This window comes from Apium graveolens, chromosome 3 (genome assembly GCF_009905375.1).
Source record: "Apium graveolens cultivar Ventura chromosome 3, ASM990537v1, whole genome shotgun sequence".
Taxonomy (NCBI): Eukaryota; Viridiplantae; Streptophyta; class Magnoliopsida; order Apiales; family Apiaceae; genus Apium; species Apium graveolens.
This window is the reverse complement of record NC_133649.1, coordinates 60,011,397-60,034,649: the sequence shown is the minus strand read 5'-3', so window position 1 is coordinate 60,034,649 and position 23,253 is coordinate 60,011,397. Positions and strand designations below refer to the sequence as shown.

The following is a 23,253-nucleotide window of genomic DNA, read 5'->3' as shown; positions in this document are numbered from 1 at the left end:
AATATTATAGAGCAAAATCGGAGAATACAACATTTTTGCCAAGACCGACAATTTTCTGGTCAAAATTTGACGAATCAAACACAAGATTTGAGGCTATCAAGAGAAGAAAAGGAAGAAGAAATATATTCACCATCGAGTTGGTGAAGGATGACGATTTTAAATGAAGAAATCAGATGGTTGCCAAATAGAAACCGGAAAAAAATGGAAGAAGAAGAGAGTTGCGTAAAGATAATCAAGACTCTTATTATTTTAATAAAAATACATACAAAATAATGTTATAACTTAATACGAATGTACAAATGCAATTTTACACATCTCAAATATAATTATTTTACTTATATATTTTAAAAAAAATATAAAAATATGTTCAATATTATTTCGATTTAGCATTTCCATAAATTCTCGATTTTTGATAAACCGTAATTGAGTAGTTGAACTGATTTAGTCCATTTTTCAATTTTCATAACCATTGATTACTGACCTATCTATTAATATATTTATCATAAAAAATGATGTATATTGAAAAATGTATTTATATTGTCAATTGTACAATCTTATATTTAATATGTCGGCTTTCATATCTAATCTTTACATTTTCTAATATGGAAAGTAAGATTACCTCATATTCATTGTATTTTCTATCACTAATTGTACATGTAAACAACTATATTAACTCTTTAATTAACTCCGCAATATTTCATTCTTACGAATTTTAATTATTTTCATAAGATATGTGTGCTTTCATTTGTATTATATTTTGATCGTATATTTCGATTTCATTTTCACATATTCAATTCATTTTGAGAAAAAACACGTTAAGTACAACATCGATCTCAATTCCAGAAAGAGAGATATTTAGTTAATCGATTTATCATGAAGCAACATAAATATATCGTCGATAATTATAATTAGAATAATATCAATTCACACCTGCACGGGCTATAAAGCTAGTTAATAATTAATACGGGAGGGAGGTGCTTGCAGTTTGATTGATACTACCTAATTATGCAATTTCTCTTGCTTTTGCAACATTATTTTACAGGAATTAAAAGTTGTTATTGAAAGAAAAGAAATACTCCCTGTGTCTCATTGAATTTTATACGTTATTTTTCGGCACGCTTTTCAATACTCATTTAAAATATAATTTCACAATACTTTTTAAAATCTTTTTTTTTTCTGAATAAAAATTTCATGTTTAAACTTTTATTCAAAAAAGAAATTTTTGAAAAAAACATTACAGAACTATATTTTATAGAAGTCTCGAAATACATGTAAATAATAAACGTATAGAAATTAACGGGAAGGAGGGAGTAAAAAATTGTCCCCCATCCCAGGGAAACTGTACTATAATAACATCCAACTTATGGGCCGGGTCGGACCCTCGCCGTTCCCACCCCCACTTCCATGCAGGCCCCACTTATCTTTTGTTTTCTTTGATCAACTCATTTTCTTCATCTTCTTCAACTCAAAACTACTCATCTTCTTCCTCTGTCATACATACTTACATATCTATTTCACTCCTCTCTCTCTCCCCACACATAATATATATTCACTCACAGCTACATCTCTCTCTCTCTCTCTCCACACCCATAATATATATTTACTGTGTTGTTTTAACTGAACCAAACACACAACAAAAAAACAGAAGGATAAAAATGCCTGCTTGGTGGCCAAAAAGATCAAGCAAAAGCAAAGAGCTTCAAAAGCAAGAAGATAGCTTAAGCAGATCATTTGAAAAAAGCAGCAGAATAGTGAAAGACACAAGACCCAGAAGCTTTGATGATGTATTAAACAAAGGGTCCCCAAGAATTTCACCAAGAGATAATAAAAAAAATGTTACAGGAAGTGGGTCATCCGGGTTCTCGGGTTTTGATTCGGATCATAAAGCTCTTCCTTTACCAAGACCCATGTCTTCACTTGGGATTGTTGATCAAATGCCTGGTTTCGGATCCGGGTCGGGTTCTGTTTCTAGTATTAGCTCTTCTGGCTCTTCTGAGGATCAAACCCAGTTTGGAATTTTCAGGTTGGCCCTTGTTCTTTCATTTTTTGGATTTTGTGTTTTTTTTCAATTAATTTATTAATTTTTGTGTGTATATGAATTGAGTATCTGGTTTTCTTGTTTTTGGTTAAGAGTTGACTCATAAAAGCATGAACTTTGGTGAAAGGGAATATCTTGTGTTTTGTTTTTAATCCCGGCCCTTTACTTCTGGGATATATTCACAATTGTACTGTTTTTTGTGAGTATGTCAATTTTGGTTTCAGACTGTTTATAATTGTTTATGGGATGTGTTTTGATGAAATGATTTATGTGATACGAACTTAATATGAAATGGTATATGATATAGAGCTGGAAGATTTCAATCTTTATGTTTTTTTGGTGTGTTAAAGTCATTTCATGGAGATTATCTTGTGTTTGTTCCACTACAAATTTTACAGACCAGCTACGAAATGCCCGTTGTAGTACTACTACAGATCATTAGTCTTGGCAGTACAGATCACAAGTTGATATTTTGTAGGCTAATTTGGTTTGTATTTGAATGAACACCTATATATTGTGTGCCCTTGTGCGAAGAGCTTATGGCAAAAACATGTTTGATATCCTCTTTTACTCTCCTGATTAGAATTGTTTCCATCCCCATCTCCCTCAGTTGGGGATTCCATTTTTTATGTTGATCAAAAAAGGGTTTCCTTTTCAGAGAGATATTGAAATAATTGAGAAACGGTACCTTTTTAGCCTTGCAAAGAAGTACATATTTTTTATAGGATGGATGTAAAGCTGACAGCTTACAGCAAACAACATTGCGCACAAGAAAATTTTGGGAATTCTCATTATTGTTATGGAGAACAGAACTCCAGTATTATGTTCTCTTTTTTATCCTGCCTGGAATAATAATTTTAATTTATTTTTGATTATATATATAGCAGAGGACATGATGATTCCAAGATCATGCAACCAAGAAGCCCTAGACAACCAAGAAGCCCGACACAACCAAGAAGCCCGAGACAACCAAGAAGCCCTGGTCCAGGATCCAGAGTGACTACCACCACTTCGTCACCTCGTCATCCACGATTCTCCGGTACAAATCTTGATTGTGCTGGAAAGGTGGAAGATGGAAAAATCGCGTGGCATCCACTGCCCCTTCCTCCCGGTTCTCCCACTAGCCCTCCTACCTTGCCCAAACCAAGAACTTCTGTCACAATAGATCATTCACAATGTCAGTTGTCTAAGTGGAAGAAAGGAAAGCTTCTTGGAAGAGGCACTTTTGGTCATGTGTACCTTGGATTTAACAGGTATTTGGGATTCATACTTCATAAAAACTGTGTTTATAGTATGAACAAGAATATGAGTTGATTAGAGTGAAAGAAATCTTTAGTTGGGTATGTAGCATTTGTGTGTTAAGTTCAGCGTGTAAAGTTTAGTCAGTGTGTTAGGAACTTGAATTCCTTCTGTGATATGCATTTATGGTTGTGGGGCGGTGATTTTGACAGTGAGAGTGGGCAAATGTGTGCAATAAAAGAAGTAAGAGTTGTTGCAGATGACCAGACATCAAAAGAATGTCTGAAGCAATTGAACCAGGTATTGCTTCCACCATCTTGCTACTTACAAATTTTCTTTCCATTATACTTTAGGACAGAATTTTAATATATCTCCTAGTTGGCTAGTTGTCGCATGGGTGTTTATGTTTCTAACAAGTATTCTTCTTATGAACAGGAAATCACTTTGCTTAGTCAGCTGTCACAAAGAAACATTGTTCAATACTATGGAAGTGAACTGGTATAGCGATTTTCTGTTCAAAGCTACTTTTCCATTAAGTTTTCAACCTCAAAGTTTGCTATGCATAATTAGTTAATGTATAAAGTAACTCTCAGCCTGATGTGCATCCATATTGTCCATATAAATAACCTCGCAACCCCTCATAACTCTTCTCGCTAATAAGAATTATGGCTACTCTTTCCAGGGTGAAGAAACCCTGTCTGTTTACTTGGAATATGTTTCTGGCGGTTCCATACATAAGTTACTTCAAGAGTATGGTGCATTTGGGGAGCCAGTTATTCAAAATTACACTAGGCAGATCCTCTCAGGGCTTGCCTACTTGCATGGAAGAAATACAGTGCACAGGTAACTTGGCTGTCCCGGTGGTATAGTGGCATGTTAGCAAGTGCGACATGTATATTTTTTAAATGCAAGCTTACCTAGAAAGTGGAATTGTTCTACAGGGATATTAAAGGTGCAAACATATTGGTAGATCCGAATGGAGAGATCAAGCTTGCAGACTTCGGCATGGCAAAACATGTATGTTTATATAATTCCATGTGACCAAAAGATTCCCTTCTGTCACACTTAACTGCAAATGAAAAAGAATTCCATAAGTTGAGTAGATACTGAAAAATATTTGCACATTTATTAAATGCAAATAATAACAAAAACCTTAGAGTGTGAAGAAAGGGTAAAAGCCAATTCAGATCCTTACCTAACTAGTTTTTGGTTCTTCACTTAATTGTTCCCTCTTTCTGAAACGATATTTTTCTAAAAGCCATATGGTCACTACAAAAGATATGATTTTGATCTGATCTCATTTACCCCTTTGCAACCAGATTACAAATTGTTCTTCAATGCTCTCTTTCAAAGGAAGTCCTTACTGGATGGCACCTGAGGTATCTAACTCTGTCTCCTTTTCTTAAATCATTTAAATAAGTTGCTTTCATTTGTTATTAACTTTTCATTTGGCCTCTTATTTTCCCAATAAATTATTCAGACTGAATACTCATGTTAAATATTATATCAGGTTGTAATGAACTCAAATGGGTATAACCTTGCCGTTGACGTATGGAGCTTAGGATGTACAATACTTGAAATGGCCACATCAAAACCACCCTGGGGTCAGTACGAGGGGGTGAGATATTTGTCCTTTTGTGGGTATATCTGATTAGAAACCTATTTTTAGATAGACATCGTGGCTTTAGGACTTATATTTTTTCACTTACGCTGTATATTGCAGGTGGCGGCTATTTTTAAGATTGGAAACAGCAAAGAGATTCCTGAAATTCCTGATCATTTATCTAATGATGCCAAAGGTTTTATACGGCTGTGCTTGCAACGCGACCCATCTGCACGACCTACTGCCTCGCAACTATTAGATCATCCTTTCGTCCGAGACCAAGCTACCACTAGAGTTGCCAATGTAAATATAACGAAGGAAGCATTCCCCCACACTTTCGATGGGAGCCGCACACCGGTATATCTCTTAGAGCCTTGTTCAATTATTTAACGCTGTTACATTTAGTCCTAACTTGCCTTTTCAGCAATTGGTGTCTAATGTTAAAAGGAGATCAATAAATGGCCATCGGCTATGAGCTTGATGCATTTCGAATAACATAATGCCGTCTAGGTGGCTTTTTCCTTTGTGCACTTTGTGTATGTACTCGCTAAGGGTGTTAGTTTCTACTTGGATTTTCCATGCAAATGTAAATCCATAATGAATTCTCTCCACGCGCTATTCACTTGCCATAGATTTGCAATTAGTAGAAGCCTTTGATGATATGGTGTCTAATTAAATTGTTCAAATTAGAAAATGTTTGATAATGGATATTCAATGAGCTGAACCTTTGGCCACTCGGATTATTAGATATTCGACAACTTAAATGTTCTCAGTACTTTTTGTTTTAGTCGATATGGTGCTAATTTTCATTATTTTGTACCAGACTGCACAAGAGATGCGATCTACCAGAACAAATATCAGTTCTTTTGATGGTGATCGTGCAACAAAATCAAGATTAACAGCATCGAGAGATTTGATTATCCCGAGGTTGGCCACATAATCTGATACCAACTGTTTTCTAAGAGATGTTACCGTCTCATGCTAGGTACTTAATGCATCATATCAAGTAACAGTTTCTCTTTTTTTTCCTCACAGAAATAATGCAAGAAATATCATATCCTTGCCGGTGTCTCCTACTTCAAGCCCTCTACGGCATTATGGACCTGCATACCAGAGTTGCTTTATGTCTCCTCCGCACCCATCATTTGTGCTGGGAGGGCAGAGTAGTTATGGTTCCAACGAATTTCCCTTAAAATCCAACACAAAAAACTTACTCGATCCATGGTTTGAAATCCCCCAATATAAATCCCAGACACCACCTATTAGGTCACCAAGAAGAGGAATTATTTGAGTGAAGGATAAAACATTGTCCTACCTCCATTACCTTCTGACTGTTCAAGCGGTATCCTTACTCAGGTTTTGCAAGTATTTTCTATTCCATTGGCTCTGCCTGTGAGCCTCGAGTTGAGTCCAATGCCTATTAGAGTTTGCATGGTAAAGGCTGCACTTGTGATACAGACTAAAGACCAAGGAATGAATGGATGAGAGATCTATTCTGAATGTTGTATTTTTCCCTTTATAGAGAGAATGTAAATGCTAGGTGGTTATCGTGATTTACAGATTTGTATCAAAAATTTGTATTGTTATATAGGGATATTGAAGCGTAAGCTAGTTGGGCAAACAAGTTGTAAATCACAAATCTTGTATAGTCAGACTCTGTTTCTTATAAATGTTTTCTATGCATAGGCAGCAAATCTGACGCTCAATATATACCACTCTAATTCTTGGAACTTATCCGTTGGGGAGGATGAGATATACACAAACCTTCGAGAGTGGCGTATCGTAGTCAAGCCCAGAAGAGGTAAACCTTCGCGAGTGGCACGATGTCTTGAAGGGGTGAGAGACGCGGACATCTCGAAAATAATGCAGTGTACGTTAAAACGAACATATGGTGGGCTGGTATAGAATAGTGTGTAGGAACGAGCAACTTCAGCTTGGGAAAACTCGTATCACGCTTTAAAGAGCGGATAGTGTTGGATCTTGTTGGCATTCAATCAGACAGCCTTCTAGATTCTAGCAGCTTGTACAAAACAAACAGCAGCTCCATGTAATACTGTCAACAAAATCCTGTACGACTGTAATTTACCTTTCTTGTAACAAGCAAAATTTCGATATTATTTTGTAAAATTTCAAGCCATCTCATTATAACTGAACTTTTTTGATTTAGTATCTTGTGGCAGAATTATGATTTTAAATTTGTCCACAACTGCAAAAGAACTCCCATAGTCTTTCCGGTATGGCTAGCTTGTTTAGGACCTGATTTTATTTTTTAAATTGAAAACTAACTTTTAACTGGATTTAAGGTCTGAAATGATTTCTTCTTCTTTTTTTTTAATTAAAATCTTTAAATTTAGCTAAGATGTAAATCAGGTTAGTTTCTTTAAATGAGCTCATGGATGAGGTCACTACATTTCATGTAGTGTGTTTGTCATCCTTTACATGGATATTTTTTTTAAATGAAATATATTGATGATATTTTTAGACAATAGGCTTCAACTTTTGGTTGATGGCAAGTTGTTAGTTTAACTTGTACCACACCTTCTGTTTGTCACTTTTGTTAGATATAAAATTAATAACAAGGCCCTTGTCATCCTGAAAATGACACAATTCATAATTGAAAATAAAAAAAAATAGAAAATTCTATTGTAATAAACTACTTTCAAACTTTGTCGTTTTCTTTTTAAATTGATGAATAGTGTATCTATATCAAATTCAATCAACAATATCTAACAACATTTCTTTAGTAACAGTGTTTTCTTTTAATATATTCCTGTGAAATCTTATAACATTAATATAGCTTTCGCACTCATAAAATACTTTTTTGGTAGTTACAAGTAAAGCAATTTCATAGAATAGATTAAAGCTATCTGCCAAAAAATTGACTTCTGCGGCTAAGAAGGTTGGCAGAAATAGAGCATGTGAGTTAGTTCTGGTAACACAAGGAAGATCTGAATTCTGAAGCTTCATCTCCAATTTTCATGATTCTTATGTGTTATCAACCACTAAAAAGTACTTGAATTTTAAAAAATAGTTAGTATGTGATAATTATGGTTGTAAAAATCGGTGATCGGTACTAGTTGATTTAGATACTCATTAGGGATTAATCGGCAAATCGGGGTTTAATCGGAGGAATTAATCGGAACAAAAATCGGATATATTTAAATATTTTAATAATATTTAATATATTTAGCTTATTTATAATGAAATATATAATTCAAAAAATAATTTATAAATATTAATCGCATTTCAAAAAATAGATTGAACAAATATTTTTTAAGTATTAATCGGGGATTTTTTGAACACAGGTGATAACAGATTAATTCGACTTTTCCCAATTAATAATCGATTGCAAAAATTTGTATACTCATTTCAGCACCTTCTCGGGGTGACCATAAAACAGTATATATCGCCTCTATGTAATGTAATAATATGATTGTTAATTTATTTTAATATGTTTCTAAGAATAAATTCAATTTTGTAGAGTTTTTATTTTACGAAGTCTCACAAGCCCAAGCCCAAACCTTTCCAATCGGGCTAGCCTGCATAATAAAAGAACTGGGCTGGGCCTATGTCTATTTACTCAAATATGAATTACACAATCAAATACTCCAAAATACTAGCATAATGAACCGTCACGTCAGCAGGTGTAGATGCAACTCCACAATAACACCCGCACGGTATAAATCCCAATCGTACTCCACAATTTTCCCACCCTCACATATATATAAGTATATAACCAAAAATTTCATATCTCCCTCCACACTTCCCTCTTCCTCCACACTTCCCTCTTCTTTCTCTCCCAAACATTTCACACAGAGAGAGAGAGCGAGAGCGAGATAGAGAGAGAGAGATGCCGATAGAAATGCCTAGAGGCGTACCGTTCTCGGTAGACACATGGACACCTTGTTCGATGCAAAAACGACATCGTTTCTTAACACACGCACACAAAGATCACACGCAAGGGATCACAACTTATCATTCTTATCCAATTTACTCTACGCTTCTCACCAGAACTCTCACTCTCCATTATTATCCCCAGGTAATTTTCCCCTATTTGTGTGCATACATATTCAAATTACGTTTTTGCAATGAATTGTTGATTTATATATTGATTGTTTTGCAGCTTGATGAATCGTTGTTTGTGAATATCGAGGTGGGAGACTCGATTGTTATTCGGGATCCTGATGGCGATTTTTCTGTCTCCGCTTTCGATGCCAATCATTGTCCCGGTATTTCATTTTGCGTATTGCTTCATGTTATTTCGTATTGTTAATTGCATTTATGTATATTTCGGGTGATTTTAGTTTGTGAATCTGATTTTAGTTTCGAGTGTACTTTGACGGATAAGATTTTCATAGATAGAAGAGGTTAATTGAATGTAATTTTTTATTCTACGGTGCATAGTTTATGTTTTTAATTTTATACTAGAGCTCAATCTAACCAATTTGAGATAATTGCTTGTTCCTGCTTGCTACTATGTCCTTCACAGTTTAGAGGGTCTTGTTTTCTTTACTCTTCTCACTACGTTCTTCTCTTCCTCCTCTAATTTCGTATACAAGTTGTCGGTGCTTCCAGGTTTAACCAAATAATAATGAAAGTATTTGTTATGTAGAGGTTTTGAAGAATAATATATGGATTCATAATATTGGAGTTGAAGTATTGATGGACTTGATAACATACTTCAACACTTAATGTTTCTACCCTCCTTACTCGAAAAACTATGAGCATTAAATAGTGGACCGCTTTAACAAGCTCTCTGAGGACCAAAGCTTAAGGTGTTCATATTAAATTGTGAGAATGTTGGAGGTAACAATGCTTGATCTTTGCACACAACACCTCTATTATACCAAGTTGTGACATTATATATAGTTACCGACTCTCCGAAAACCTTAATATGTGAGCTTAACATGGGATCAGAATATATAGATATTATAAAAGGTCCCAAGTTCAAAACCTAGGACTCCCACAATTCTTTTAAATAACTGGACACTAAGGTTGAATATTTCCCTAAAATGAACTCGCAGTGATCCACTCTTCAAAATGGGATTTTGAGTGAGGGTCTTAACGTACAAGATCTATTTAAAATTTTACCCGAAGGCTTAAGGTTTTAGTAGACTTGGTAATTTAACATGATGTTGAGATCAATCTCCGGTATCCCCAATTCAAAACACCAATTATATGGACACTGAAGTTGAATGTTTACCCAAAAGTTGAATTACCATATTATTATCCTCTTTTTAATCTTGTTGTTTCACTGGCCTCAAATCTCTTTATACCTAATTAAATGATTATGTCAGACAGTTAAATTATTATCTAAGACGCTATTTATGAACATCAGGAGCCATTATGCTTTTGTTTGAAGGAACTTTTGGTACCATATTGCACACAGGAGATTGCAGACTTGACCAAGAGTGTTTGCAGAGTTTACCTGAGAAGTATTTGGGCACGAAAATTAAAGAACCTGAATGTTCGATTGATTATATCTTCTTAGACTGTACATTTGGGAGATTTTCAAAGATGCCCAGCAAACACTCTGCAATCAGGCAGGTAAGCGGTGCTTTAGCTCATCAAGCTTATGTTCTTGGCTCATTTGTAGCTTCTATTCAGGTTGAACTTATTGTGATATACATATATAAATGGAAATTGGTCCTGCAATGTTTTTACTTAATTCAACAAGATAATACTGAAAAACAATCTCAACTAACAATGATAATTAACGAGGTTTACAATTGAGAGATAGATTGTTGGACTTTCGAGAGGTCCAATTCTCTCCAACTAGTAAACAACACAAATGCCAATCGATAAGATGAAACCCTACGCCCTTCCCCCTTTTTGTCCAACTGCATAACGTCCCTTTTGCCCCTGCTCCTTTACTGTATTCTCCCTTTTGCCCCTTGACTTAACTGTTGACCCGTTATTCCATTTCCAGCTGAAGTTACCCTTTTGTCCTTACTTTTCTTTCTGGTTCGAGTATAAAACAGCAAAAGCCTTCCTTCATTTTGGTTCATTACATTACCCCTCACCCAAACATCCACCTTGTCCTCAAATTGGAACCTAGGAAATTGCAGGGCTGCCGTGATGACATCTTCCCAAGTAGACTCATGATTCGGCAGGTCCTTCCACTTAATTAAAGCCTCCAGTTTTGGCCCATCCCCTGTTTGCACTTGACGGACTTCCAGGACTTGTTCGGGCTCCACGATCAGTTCAAAATCTGCTGTTAACTGAGCTGGGAGAGTAGGTGACACTGGAGTCGTCCCCACTGCTCTTTTTAATTGTGACACGTGAAACACTGGATGCAGTTTACTATGGCTGGGAATGTCCAACTTGTAGGCCACTCGTCCTACACGCTGCAATATGCGAAAGGGTCCGTAAAAACGGGCTGCCAGCTTCTCGAATGGTCTTCTAGCCAGTGACTGTTGCCGGTAAGGTTGTAATTTCAAATACACCAAGTCATCTGCTAGAAACTCGACATCTCTTCTACGATTGTCAGCGGCTACTTTCATAATGTGCTGGGACTTCAATAACTGAAAATGCAATTCATCTAGCACAGCATCACGTTCTTGCAGAAAATCATCCAAACTATCCACAGGGGTACACCCCTTCACCAACCTCACAATATGGGGAGGGTCACGCCCATAAATTACCTTAAAAGGACTAACCTTTGTAGAACAATGTGGTGACGAATTATAGGAAAATTCGGCCTAGGGCAGCCACTTAGCCTATGACTTGGGTTTATCACCAATGAAACATCGCAAGTATGTCTCAAGACTCTTATTCACAATCTCCGTCTGCCCGTCCGTTTGCGGGTGGTAGGCAGTGCTCTTCTTCAAAACTGTCCCGTGAAGTTTAAATAATTCATTCCAAAATGTGCTTAAAAAAATTCGGTCCCGATCCGATACAATTGACGAGGGAAAACCATGCACACGTACTACTTCCTTCATAAATACTGCTGCCACCGTAAATGCATCAAACGGATGCCTTAACCCAATGAAATGAGCGTACTTTGAAAACCGATCCACTACCACCAAGATGGTATTATACCCGTGAGACAGTGGTAATCCTTCTACGAAATCAAGGGACACATCCTCCCACACCAGCGTCGGAATTGGAAGAGGCTGCAGTAGCCCTGCTGGAAGTTGTTGGGATACCTTTTGTTGTTGGCACACTTGACATTTCTGCACATACAACTTGATGTCTTGCCTCATCCCCATCCAGAACCAGTTTGTAGCCATTCTTAAGTACGTCTTGACTTCCTACTTTTCTTTCTGGTTCGAGTATAAAACAGCAAAAGCCTTCCTTCATTTTGGTTCATTACATTACCCCTCACCCAAACATCCACCTTGTCCTCAAGGTGGAACCTAGGAAATTGCAGGGCTGCCGTGATGACATCTTCCCAAGTAGACTCATGATTCGGCAGGTCCTTCCACTTAATTAAAGCCTCCAGTTTTGGCCCATCCCCTGTTTGCACTTGACGGACTTCCAGGACTTGTTCGGGCTCCACGATCAGTTCAAAATCTGCTGTTAACTGAGCTGGGAGAGTAGGTGACACTGGAGTCGTCCCCACTGCTCTTTTTAATTGTGACACGTGAAACACTGGATGCAGTTTACTATGGCCGGGAAGGTCCAACTTGTAGGCCACTCGTCCTACACGCTGCAATATGCGAAAGGGTCCGTAAAAACGGGCTGCCAGCTTCTCGAATGGTCTTCTAGCCAGTGACTGTTGCCGGTAAGGTTGTAATTTCAAATACACCAAGTCATCTGCTAGAAACTCGACATCTCTTCTACGATTGTCAGCGGCTACTTTCATAATGTGCTGGGACTTCAATAACTGAAAATGCAATTCATCTAGCACAGCATCACGTTCTTGCAGAAAATCATCCAAACTATCCACAGGGGTACACCCCTTCACCAACCTCACAATATGGGGAGGGTCACGCCCATAAATTACCTTAAAAGGACTAACCTTTGTAGAACAATGTGGTGACGAATTATAGGAAAATTCGGCCTAGGGCAGCCACTTAGCCTATGACTTGGGTTTATCACCAATGAAACATCGCAAGTATGTCTCAAGACTCTTATTCACAATCTCCGTCTGCCCGTCCGTTTGCGGGTGGTAGGCAGTGCTCTTCTTCAAAACTGTCCCGTGAAGTTTAAATAATTCATTCCAAAATGTGCTTAAAAAAATTCGGTCCCGATCCGATACAATTGACGAGGGAAAACCATGCACACGTACTACTTCCTTCATAAATACTGCTGCCACCGTAAATGCATCAAACGGATGCCTTAACCCAATGAAATGAGCGTACTTTGAAAACCGATCCACTACCACCAAGATGGTATTATACCCGTGAGACAGTGGTAATCCTTCTACGAAATCAAGGGACACATCCTCCCACACCAGCGTCGGAATTGGAAGAGGCTGCAGTAGCCCTGCTGGAAGTTGTTGGGATACCTTTTGTTGTTGGCACACTTGACATTTCTGCACATACAACTTGATGTCTTGCCTCATCCCCATCCAGAACCAGTTTGTAGCCATTCTTAAGTACGTCTTGACTTCCCCGGAATGGTCCCCCATAGCTGCATCATGGTACTCATACAACAGTTTAGGGATCAGTTGGGATTTTCGGGGCAGGACGCACCTCCCTTTATACAGTAGGCGTTTGTCCACCACAGAGAAACGTTTATGCTGCCTGAACCCTGTTTCTACTTCTGATCTGATACACTGTAATTCCTTATCACCCTCCATTTCTTTCTCTAACAGCTCCCATGACACCACTGGTGTAGTCACTAGTGTATTCAGAATCACCTCTCCCACTTGCTTTCGAGACAGTGAAGCCCTTGCCTTAAATTGGATTTCGAAATCATAACCCAGCAATTTGGTGACCCACTTTTGATAATCTGGGTTTACTTCTCTTTGTTGCATCAAGAATCGCAAGCTTTGTTGGTCGGATCGCACTATGAAGTGTCTACCCAACAAATATGGTTTCCACTTTTGCACGGCGAGACAAATCGCGATCAGTTCCTTTTCATACACAGACTTCTGTCTTGCCTTTACTCCCAACAGTTTGCTGAAATATGCTATGGGTCTGCCCATCTGCATTAGTACCGCGCCAACTCCATAACCGGATGCGTCTGTTTCAAGCACAAACGTTTGCTGAAAATCTGGCATTCTTAGCACGGGTGAGCTGATCATAGCTGCTTTTAACCTGTCAAACGCTTCCAAAGCAGTTGCAGTCCACCCGAAGTTATCCTTTTTTAACTGTTCGGTCAGTGGCTGCGCAATCTGGGCATAGTTTGCCACAAACTTACGATAGTAGCCCGTCAACCCAAGAAAGCCCCTCAACTCGCGTAAATTCTGTGGTGGTGGCCATTCCAACATTGCTTGGACCTTTTCTCGATCCATCTCCACCCCTTGTGCAGATATTACATGTCCCAAATATCCAATAGTAGTCTTTCCGAACTCACATTTCTTCCGATTCACAAACAAAGATTGACAGCCTAATACCTCCAGAACTGTATTTAAGTGTTGTTGGTGTTCCTCCAAACTGCTGCTATACACAAGGATATCGTCGAAAAAAACCAAGACGAATCTGCGTAGGTAAGGGCGGAAAATATCGTTCATCAATGATTGGAACGTTGCTGGACCATTCATTAATCCAAAGGGTAGGACTAAGAATTCATAATTGCCGTCATGGGTGCGAAAGGCCGTCTTGTGCGTATCTTCGGGCTTAACCAAAATCTGGTGATACCCGGCTCGTAAATCCAGCTTTGAGAATACCACCGCCCCGTGTAATTCATCCAATAATTCGTCGATTACGGGAATGGGGAATTTGTCCGGCACAGTTTCTTTATTTAGAGCCCGGTAATCGATGCAAAATCTCCATGAACCATCCTTTTTTTTTACTAGTAACACAGGGCTAGAGAATGGACTAGTTGAAGGTTTGATAATTCCCGCCTCAAGCATCTCTCGGATTAGCTTTTCAATTTCATCTTTTTGTGATTGGGGATATCGATACGGACGAACACTGATGAGATTACTTCCATCTTTCAACACGATGGCATGCTCTCGGTTCCGGCTGGGAGGGAGTCCTACTGGGTCCTCAAATACCCTATTATGCTTGGCCAACACCTCTGTTAAAAATTCTGGATCTTTTCCAGTGTAGTTACCACTGTCCTGTACCGTGGCCTCCATGCGGCTGCATTCCACCCAGTAGCCACCACCATGTTTTCTTATTCCTCTCAACAGTGCCTTCAATGAAATTTGAGATCGGACCAGTGTTGGATCTCCCACCAGTGTAACAGGCTCACCCTCCATCTCGAACTTCATAACCTGTGTTTTCCAGTTAGTGAGTACCATCCCCAGCTTTTCCAACCATTGGATGCCTAAGATGACATCCGTGCCGCCCAGTTTTAGTGGCAAAAAATCCTTCCTTACCTCTACTCCTCCATCTAGTTGTAACAATACGTCTTTACATACTCCGTCCCCTTTGATAGGTTCACCATTCCCCAATGATACACCGAAAGTACCTGAATTCGTGACCTTAACTCCTGCCCTCTCCACCGTGGCTAATGATATGAAGTTGTGTGTGGCTCCCGGGTCGATCATTACCACAACTTCGTGATCCCCGAGCAGCCCTTTTAACTTCATTGTCTTCGGGTTGGAAAGCCCTATTACTGAATTTAACGAGTCCTCTGTTAACAACTCTCCGGGCGGTGATTGTGGGCTGTCCAGACCTTCACCTTCGACCTCTCCTTCTTCCTCCTCAATCAGCATCACACTCAGCTCTCGTTTAGCACATCTATGTCCCACCATCCATTTCGCATCACATCTGTAACACAGCCCCTTGGCTCTTTTTTCCTGGAGTTCCCTTTTCGTCAACCTTTTAACCTCTCCAGTAGTGGTCATCGTCTTGGGAGATTGGACTGATGCCTGAGTCGTAGACGATCTTGCACTCCAAGCCCTGGTCAGTGTGGGACTAGAGGGTTGTATTCCTGAATATGGGGTTACTGTAGACGACCCACTGTTGTACAACGCAATGCCCCTGTCTTGATGTGACTTAGCCCCATCCTTCGATATCCAATCACCTTTAATTTCTCCTCTACCCTTACTGCTTGCTCCATGGCTTATTCTAGGGCACATGGGATGTAGCAATCTCACTTCTGCCTTCACCTCCTCTTTGAGTCCATTAACAAAATGCCCTAACAGCATCTCTTCCGACACTTGCTCGAGTGGAGCTGCAGTCTCAATAAACTTGCGTTTATACTCGTTAACTGTGGTTGTTTGAGCCGTAGCTAGCCATTGTTCATATAACGATCCTCCGTTACTAGGCCTAAACTGTCGTAGTATAAACACCTTCAAGTCTGCCCATCGTCGTATTGGGTGTCGTTTATTTTCCCATTGATACCACCGTAAAGCATCCCCATCCAAAGCTACTATCACCGCCTCTAACATCTCTTCCTCCGACAACTGGTAAAAAGAAAAATACCGCTCCACTCTCAATATCCAGCCATCAGGATCCACACCATCGAAAATGGGCATATCCAATTTTCTATATCTCCAGTTCCCATTGCCTCCACCCATACTGCCCATCCCACCGTATCCACCGTAATTTCCCCCCGGACCTCCACCAGATCCACCACCGGCTACACTCCCTCCTTGTGTGCCACGAACCCCAAACCCTCCATTCATCTCCAACTTCCCTAACGGAGTTAGCCCCAATGTTTCCACTGATGACCCATGTTTATTCACACTTGCATCGATTTTGTCTGGGACAGGGGCTTGAAAGGACTGTAGGTTCGTGAGTGTAGAGCGTACCTCAGATTGGAATTTGATCTGCTCGTTACGCATAGTATTGATGAGTGACTCGTGGTACTCTCGGCTGCGGTTGATTCTACCCTCGAGGCGGCCAGACATCGCTTCAAACTCCGCCCCCATCTTTTGATTGGCTGCTTCTTGTCCCTCCATCAATACCTCTGTCAATGAGTGCCTCATAGCTTCCATAGCTTTCTCTACAGTCTTAGTGACCATCTCCTTCAACGATTCCTCAACTAACAATAGCTTCTCCTCCACCATATCCAACCGTTGCGCCGTCGTTGGTGGCCCCATCGGATACGAAGTGCTCTGATACCACTTTGCAATGTTTTTACTTAATTCAACATGATAATACTGAAAAACAATCTCAACTAACAATGATAATTAACGAGGTTTACAATTGAGAGATAGATTGTTGGACTTTCGAGAGGCCCAATTCTCTCCAACTAGTAAACAACACAAATGCCAATCGATAAGATGAAACCCTACGCCCTTCCCCCTTTTTGTCCAACTGCATAACGTCCCTTTTGCCCCTGCTCCTTTACTGTATTCTCCCTTTTGCCCCTTGACTTAACTGTTGACCCGTTATTCCATTTCCAGCTGAAGTTACCCTTTCGTCCTTACTTTTCTTTCTGGTTCGAGTATAAAACAGCAAAGGCCTTCCTTCATTTTGGTTCATTACATTCCTAGCGAACGGTGGATGACAACCACCTACCGCAATATTTTATTTTATTGTGGCTCGAACAATGTTTCAGTGCGGCATGTGGTTGCTCCCACAATGTTTGACCGCGACAGGTAATTTCCATCCAATCCAAAGGTGGATGGGGAAGGTGCCTTATATATATATGCTAATTAAACCGAAAAATTGAAAGTTTGGTAGGTCGGTCGGTAATTGGCCCAATTTACTGACCTATTTAACGCACCTAATTATTTAATAAAGTATTCTAAATGAAACCCATTGGAGTATTCTAATTTAGTATATTTCTAGGTTAACTTATGTTAAAGACCTATTTTGATGGGTTAAACCTATTCAAATTAAAACTCACATAACTATTCTAATGTAAACATCTATACTATCTATACTATATTATGAAGGCGAAATATTAAAATAAAATTTTAAATAAACTAAATATAATTAGTTGAATTTGGTTGATATAATGTGACTCAGGTTAAAAAAAATACTAAATACCATTGATTTGAGTAAAAGAATTGTAATGTTGAACTGAGCTAAAATAAAATAATAAGTATTATGCATATATGCTAAAAAATATTATAATGTTAGTCCAAATTAAAACAAAATTAAAATCAAAATATAATTCAACCACCTAAAACAAAATCATATATATTATTTATCCGGGCTAAAACAAAATAATATATATTATTCATACAGACTAAAAATTATTTATATAGTTGATCCAAACTAAAATAAAATTAAAATTAAAATATATTCGATCAACTAAAACATTATCATCTATACTATTTATCCGCGCTAAACAAATTATCATATTGATTCGGGGTTAAAAGAAATAATATCAAATTAAAAATAATTAGTTGGATTTATTCTTTGTAACGAGTCTCAGATTAAAACACAATAATGTAAATTATTGATTAAGGATAAAACAAGTTAATTTGTATACTATTGATCCGATCAAAAACTTAACTTTTAATTAAAACATAATTATATTTTATAAAAATGCATATATCAATAAAATTAAACCGTTCAATCGGTAACATTGCCTTTTTGTCAAATTCTTCTTATTAAAATATTCATGAAAATATAAGTGTATTACTATATTTACCATGAACTTTTATCATTTAAAAATTTTAAATGAACAAATTTAACAATTCAATTCGAATTAATTTTTTCAAAAAGTTATATAAATTGAAAATAGATGCGTGCATCACGGGTTATAAGCTAGGATGTCTAAAACAAAAGTAAATATAAATAAAAATTAAAAACAAATATCAATATCAAAAGTAACTTATGCATCGCGTGAGATATAAGGTAGTGTATATGTGTGTATATAATGGAGTTACCAATTGCTCTTGAGAACTTTTTGGGATGTCAGAATTCTACATTAATATTAGGGGTGCACATGGGTCGGGTTGGTCGGGTTAGAGCCATTTTAGCAACCCGACCCAATTATATCGATTTGAAAATTTATAACCCGACCCATAAAAAAAAAAATGCAACCCAACCCTACCCTTTACTCATCGGTTTGGTTCGGGTTGAACGGCTTATTAAAAATTATTCAAAATATATAGTTGATAAAAAATATATTTATGATATGAGACTACTTGTGGAGACATACGAATCTACAAACAAGACCATGTTATGTGTCATTTGAGAACATTTTTTTTTAGATATCTTTCGAGATACATAGCATTACTCTACGATAAACTCTTGGGTTTATTTGTATTAAAATATGTTTTATACACAAAAAAAGTACTAAAGATCTCTAATGGTGTATGAAAAACAAATTATATAATTGACTATAATTGATATGCAACAAATTTAGTTTGAAATTAAACAACATATTAATATAAGGAGTATAGAATAGAGATATACATAGTATATATTTATACGAATAAATTAAAAATTCAGGTTGGGTTGGGTTGGGTTGGTTAAAAATAACTTTAAACCCATACCCAACCCATTAAAATCGGGTTGACATATTTTTAACCCAACCTAATATCGGGTTATAACGGTTCGGTTTAATCGACCGAAAATAGGGTTGGGTTAGGTCGGTTTGATCGGTTTTGTCAACCCGTGTGCACCCCTAATTAATATTAGCACGTACCTGGTATACTCCTTTTAAGAAACATGTCTCTGATAAATGGGGCAGCTGCTCCATAGAAATAAACTCATTACAACATTCTGGCCTCAAACTTTTACATGTTACATAGAGTTGTTTGTTACCTCGTATCTTGTCCAAGTACGTTATTATGCTTATCTTTTTTACAATCATCATTGTTTGGTGTGTACAGTTACTATATTCTTTAAAGTTCAGGACTTGCCTGGTTTAGCTTTTTATCCTACATTATCGTCCACTCTCTTGTAGAGTTGCATTTGTATCCTCAATAGTCATTCTACTAGGAAACTTTGTTTGTTTACTCATTTTAAACTGTTATGTTCCCTTGGTCAAAGTTATTTATATGCACTATCTTTGATTAGAAGTGTAGGAAATTTTGTTTGACTGTTGCGTTTTTATGAGCAGCTCATTAATTGTGTTTGGAAGCACCCTGGTGCCCCGGTTGTGTATTTGACTTGTAATATGCTGGGCCAGGAAGAGATACTTGTGAATGTATCCCAAACATTTGGCACAAAGATTTTTGTCAACAAAGAAGGAAATCCAGAATCTTATCAATTTCTGAAGCTTACAGTTCCGCAAATATTGACCGAAGATTCTTCTTCTCGTTTCCAATTGTTAGATGGATTTCCAAACCTGTCAGAACGAGCTGAAGCAAAGCTTGTCGAGGCTAGGAATAATTCGCAACCGGAGCCACTTATAATACGTCCTTCAGCACAATGGTATGCATGTGAGGAAGTTCCTTCAAAGATTGAAATAACAAAAAAAGTTAGGCTCAACGAAGCAGTAAAAGATCAGTCTGGTATTTGGCACGTTTGTTATTCAATGCACTCATCCAGGGAAGAACTAGAGTGGGCCCTCCAGCTTCTTAGGCCTAAATGGGTGGTGTCAACCACCCCTAGTTGTCGAGCTTTGGAGTTGACGTATGTTAAAAAGCACTGCTATATTAGTGAAGCAGCTTCTGATGACCCTCTATGGAAGCTATTAGACTTGGGTTTTGAGGTTCCTCAAACTGCTGAGCGTGTATCAGTGATTAGTGCAAGTTGTTTATCCATCCTTGAATCAGATGCTGAACTTGAGCCTCCGTTGATTGTCGTATCAGCTGACCAGAAAAAACACGTGCATTTGTCTCCTCCTAGCAAAAGACCTCCTGTCACCTTGTTTGGAAGAGCCAGGTTCGGTCTTCCAGCCTCTGAAATTTTCCATGAACAGAAGGAAAGAGATTCTGTAGACAATGACCATTGCATCAGAATAGCTGAGCAAGAGGCAATTGTTGGTAGCGCAAGTGATGGACTCCAATACTCTCCCAAATCTCATGAAGAAATGAAAAGGGATGCTATACATGGAAACCCATCATGTGCAGTTCATGATGGACAAAATGGTTCACCAGAAAGAAAGTATACTTTTGAGGGGAGTCACATCAAGTCACCAGTAAAACAAGAATATGGTAAATATTAAAACAGACAATTCACCAGAGGTGAAAGTGACTCTGACAGGCAAAGCATCTTTTTCACCCAACGGGTCCTCAAAGATGTTCTGTGCACATCTGAGAAATATGTACAGGAATATGCATTTGCCTGTGCCTCGGCCCCTTCCTTCCCTGGTAGAGTTAATGAAATCCAGAAAGAGTGCTAAGAGAAAGTTTACGTTCTAGTGATCTATGGAGGGTTGGAGAATAGACATCTTCCAGGGGAGCCCTGTGCTAGATACACAGCCTTTGTCATGCTTGTTTATTATGACAAGTTTCCCAAAACCTGTTGTTGATAAAGATCCTTGCGCAATGTGAATATTGCTGCACCTTGTGAGCATCTGCTATTCCTTCTCAATATATCTCCCCAGATCTTGGTGATGCGGAGCCTTGAACCAGATACGACTTCCTTCTGGCTATATGACAGAAGGGTCACAGAACCTGGTGAATAAACTTCCAAATGAAGATAATTTTCTTTTGATTATTGTTGCAGATTATGTATATCTATTTTTTTTATGTAAAACATGTACACCATTTTTTCTCTCATTTATGCATGTACTTGCAAGTTAAATATTGATGGAAGCAACTCAAAATTTCCGAAACTAAAATAATAGATATGCTTCATTCTGATGGGTTAACCTCCAAAATTTCATACACAGTATGAGCCTCTCAGCAGGCTAGGTGTCCATTGTAGCTGTCTAGTCTGTGCTGCTGCATGATGTCTTGAATTGCTGAAACCTAATTCTTTTTATTTTTATGGAGTAACTGTTTTAGTTAATCAGGAGCAAATGTTGGTTTTGCATTATCATTTGTTGAATAAATTGCGAAAGGGCTACATCCTGCATGCTGATACAAGCAATATTTGCTTTATATAGTTGAAGTCGTCCTAATAAACTTGAGGGAGAATCATATTGGGACCGAATGAAAGAAGAGAAAAGATACTCACAATTATATAGTAGTATATATTTAATAATGGCCAGGGTAAAGAAAATCTATGATGGATATTTGACTAGTAGAATGTCAAATTGTCCATGGTATGTAACTATGGAGCTGTCAATTCGTTCGAGTCTTATACTTTGGTGTCGTGTATTTTCGTATTTCGTATACTTGAATGCCAAATATAAAATCGGCATATTTAGCTTTTGTATATATTCGTAATTCATATCCGTGTACTTTCGTTTCATGTCGTGTATGTTGTGTTAATTGAATATTAATATATATTAAATTTAATATTAATATAAATCAAAATATAAGATTTTTAGGTAAAAAAATTATAAAATATATGAAAAATATATATTTAGATCTCAATTTTATATAATATAATGAAATCAAATAAAATTTTAAAAATAAATATGCATACATGTATTATAATTCTACATATATTTATAAAAAATATCAAAATTTATTATAATATTTATTTATGTTGTATATTTCGTGTCGTGTCGTGTACTTGAAGGTTAAACACAAAATCGACACTAAATCTCATGTTTGTATACTTTCGTATCGTGTATTAAAAATGCAAATACAAACACTAAATTTTCGTATCATGTGTTCGTATCATGTAAATCGTGTTATGTTCAAAATTGCCGGGTTTATGACTGGAATATATCATTTATAAGCTACTTTGAGTTTGACATGAATTAGCCATTAGGTGGTCCAGTTTTGGTAAAACGATCTTATTGGATTTAGTTATGCAGCACTAGTATAGCGGTTTCCACTACTATTTTTAGTGGATATTGCCCAACACACTTGTTCAGTGTTGACTTCATATTGCCATATCAAAATTATCCTTCAACTTGTATATCATTAGTTACTTTAAGTGATGATTAAAATCGCAAGAAATTATGAAATTAAATCGATACACAAATGACCACATAATTTATTTTATTACATAGCATAAATTTTTAAATATCTGATTCATCAAAGCTCCACACAATTTTTATAATATATTATTATATGATTGAACTAATTATTTTTTGAAGCAACTTAAAATCTCGTCGAGTTCGATCTGTTTATATGTCATATTATCCGTCAGACCACGTTTTTCTTATGGGATTTTTATCTCATTTTAGTAGATTTTCATTCGGCCTATGTGAACCAAAAAGAAAATATGTGCTAATTCAAAATGTCTCGACCTTTTCAAACTTCTCCGACTTAAATATTTCCAAGAGTTTGAATTGTACGAAGGAAATCATAATAAATTATTCTAAGATCTAAAACTAAAAAAGTGTCAGTGAAAATTAATTAATCAGTAATTGAAAAAATGTATTTGGGGGATATAAA

At 37.4% G+C, this 23,253-nt stretch overlaps 2 protein-coding genes across 4 annotated transcripts; both read left to right on the top strand.

Moving 5' to 3' along the window:
- The first annotated feature begins 1,449 nt into the window (after positions 1 to 1,449).
- On the top strand, positions 1,450 to 7,042 carry LOC141712331 (mitogen-activated protein kinase kinase kinase 3-like). 2 transcript variants are annotated; one of them, XM_074515229.1, is made up of 11 exons: positions 1,450 to 2,023; positions 2,923 to 3,291; positions 3,490 to 3,577; positions 3,713 to 3,775; positions 3,960 to 4,120; positions 4,219 to 4,294; positions 4,597 to 4,656; positions 4,788 to 4,895; positions 5,001 to 5,237; positions 5,704 to 5,807; positions 5,916 to 7,042. In XM_074515229.1, the coding sequence occupies exons 1-11, from the start codon at positions 1,656 to 1,658 to the stop codon at positions 6,169 to 6,171; spliced, it is 1,890 nt and encodes a 629-aa protein (XP_074371330.1). In that variant the 5' UTR covers positions 1,450 to 1,655; the 3' UTR covers positions 6,172 to 7,042. The 2 variants fall into 2 exon arrangements, with proteins under 2 accessions (XP_074371330.1, XP_074371331.1); XM_074515230.1 differs by having other exon boundaries at positions 1,451 to 2,023; positions 2,926 to 3,291.
- Positions 7,043 to 8,624: 1,582 nt separating this feature from the next.
- Positions 8,625 to 21,107, top strand: LOC141712330 (uncharacterized). Of its 2 annotated transcripts, none has more exons than XM_074515227.1 (4): positions 8,625 to 8,919; positions 9,004 to 9,109; positions 10,270 to 10,427; positions 19,911 to 21,107. In XM_074515227.1, exons 1-4 carry the CDS (start codon positions 8,731 to 8,733, stop codon positions 20,958 to 20,960), a joined length of 1,503 nt encoding a protein of 500 aa, XP_074371328.1. In that variant the 5' UTR covers positions 8,625 to 8,730; the 3' UTR covers positions 20,961 to 21,107. The 2 variants fall into 2 exon arrangements, with proteins under 2 accessions (XP_074371328.1, XP_074371327.1); XM_074515226.1 differs by having other exon boundaries at positions 10,219 to 10,427.
- The last annotated feature ends 2,146 nt before the right edge of the window (positions 21,108 to 23,253 follow it).

What these genes read in the sequence shown, in the direction of transcription:
- LOC141712331 (XM_074515229.1), top strand. Translation starts at nt 1,656, where the DNA reads ATGCCTGCTTGGTGGCCAAAAAGATCAAGCAAAAGCAAAGAGCTTCAA. An exon ending in GGAAGAAATACAGTGCACAG is followed by an intron (nt 4,121 to 4,218) that starts GTAACTTGGCTG and finishes ATTGTTCTACAG; the next exon opens with GGATATTAAAGGTGCAAACA. An exon ending in CTTACTGGATGGCACCTGAG is followed by an intron (nt 4,657 to 4,787) that starts GTATCTAACTCT and finishes ATATTATATCAG; the next exon opens with GTTGTAATGAACTCAAATGG.
- LOC141712330 (XM_074515226.1), top strand. Translation starts at nt 8,731, where the DNA reads ATGCCGATAGAAATGCCTAGAGGCGTACCGTTCTCGGTAGACACATGG. An exon ending in CTCTCCATTATTATCCCCAG is followed by an intron (nt 8,920 to 9,003) that starts GTAATTTTCCCC and finishes ATTGTTTTGCAG; the next exon opens with CTTGATGAATCGTTGTTTGT. An exon ending in AACACTCTGCAATCAGGCAG is followed by an intron (nt 10,428 to 19,910) that starts GTAAGCGGTGCT and finishes TTTTATGAGCAG; the next exon opens with CTCATTAATTGTGTTTGGAA.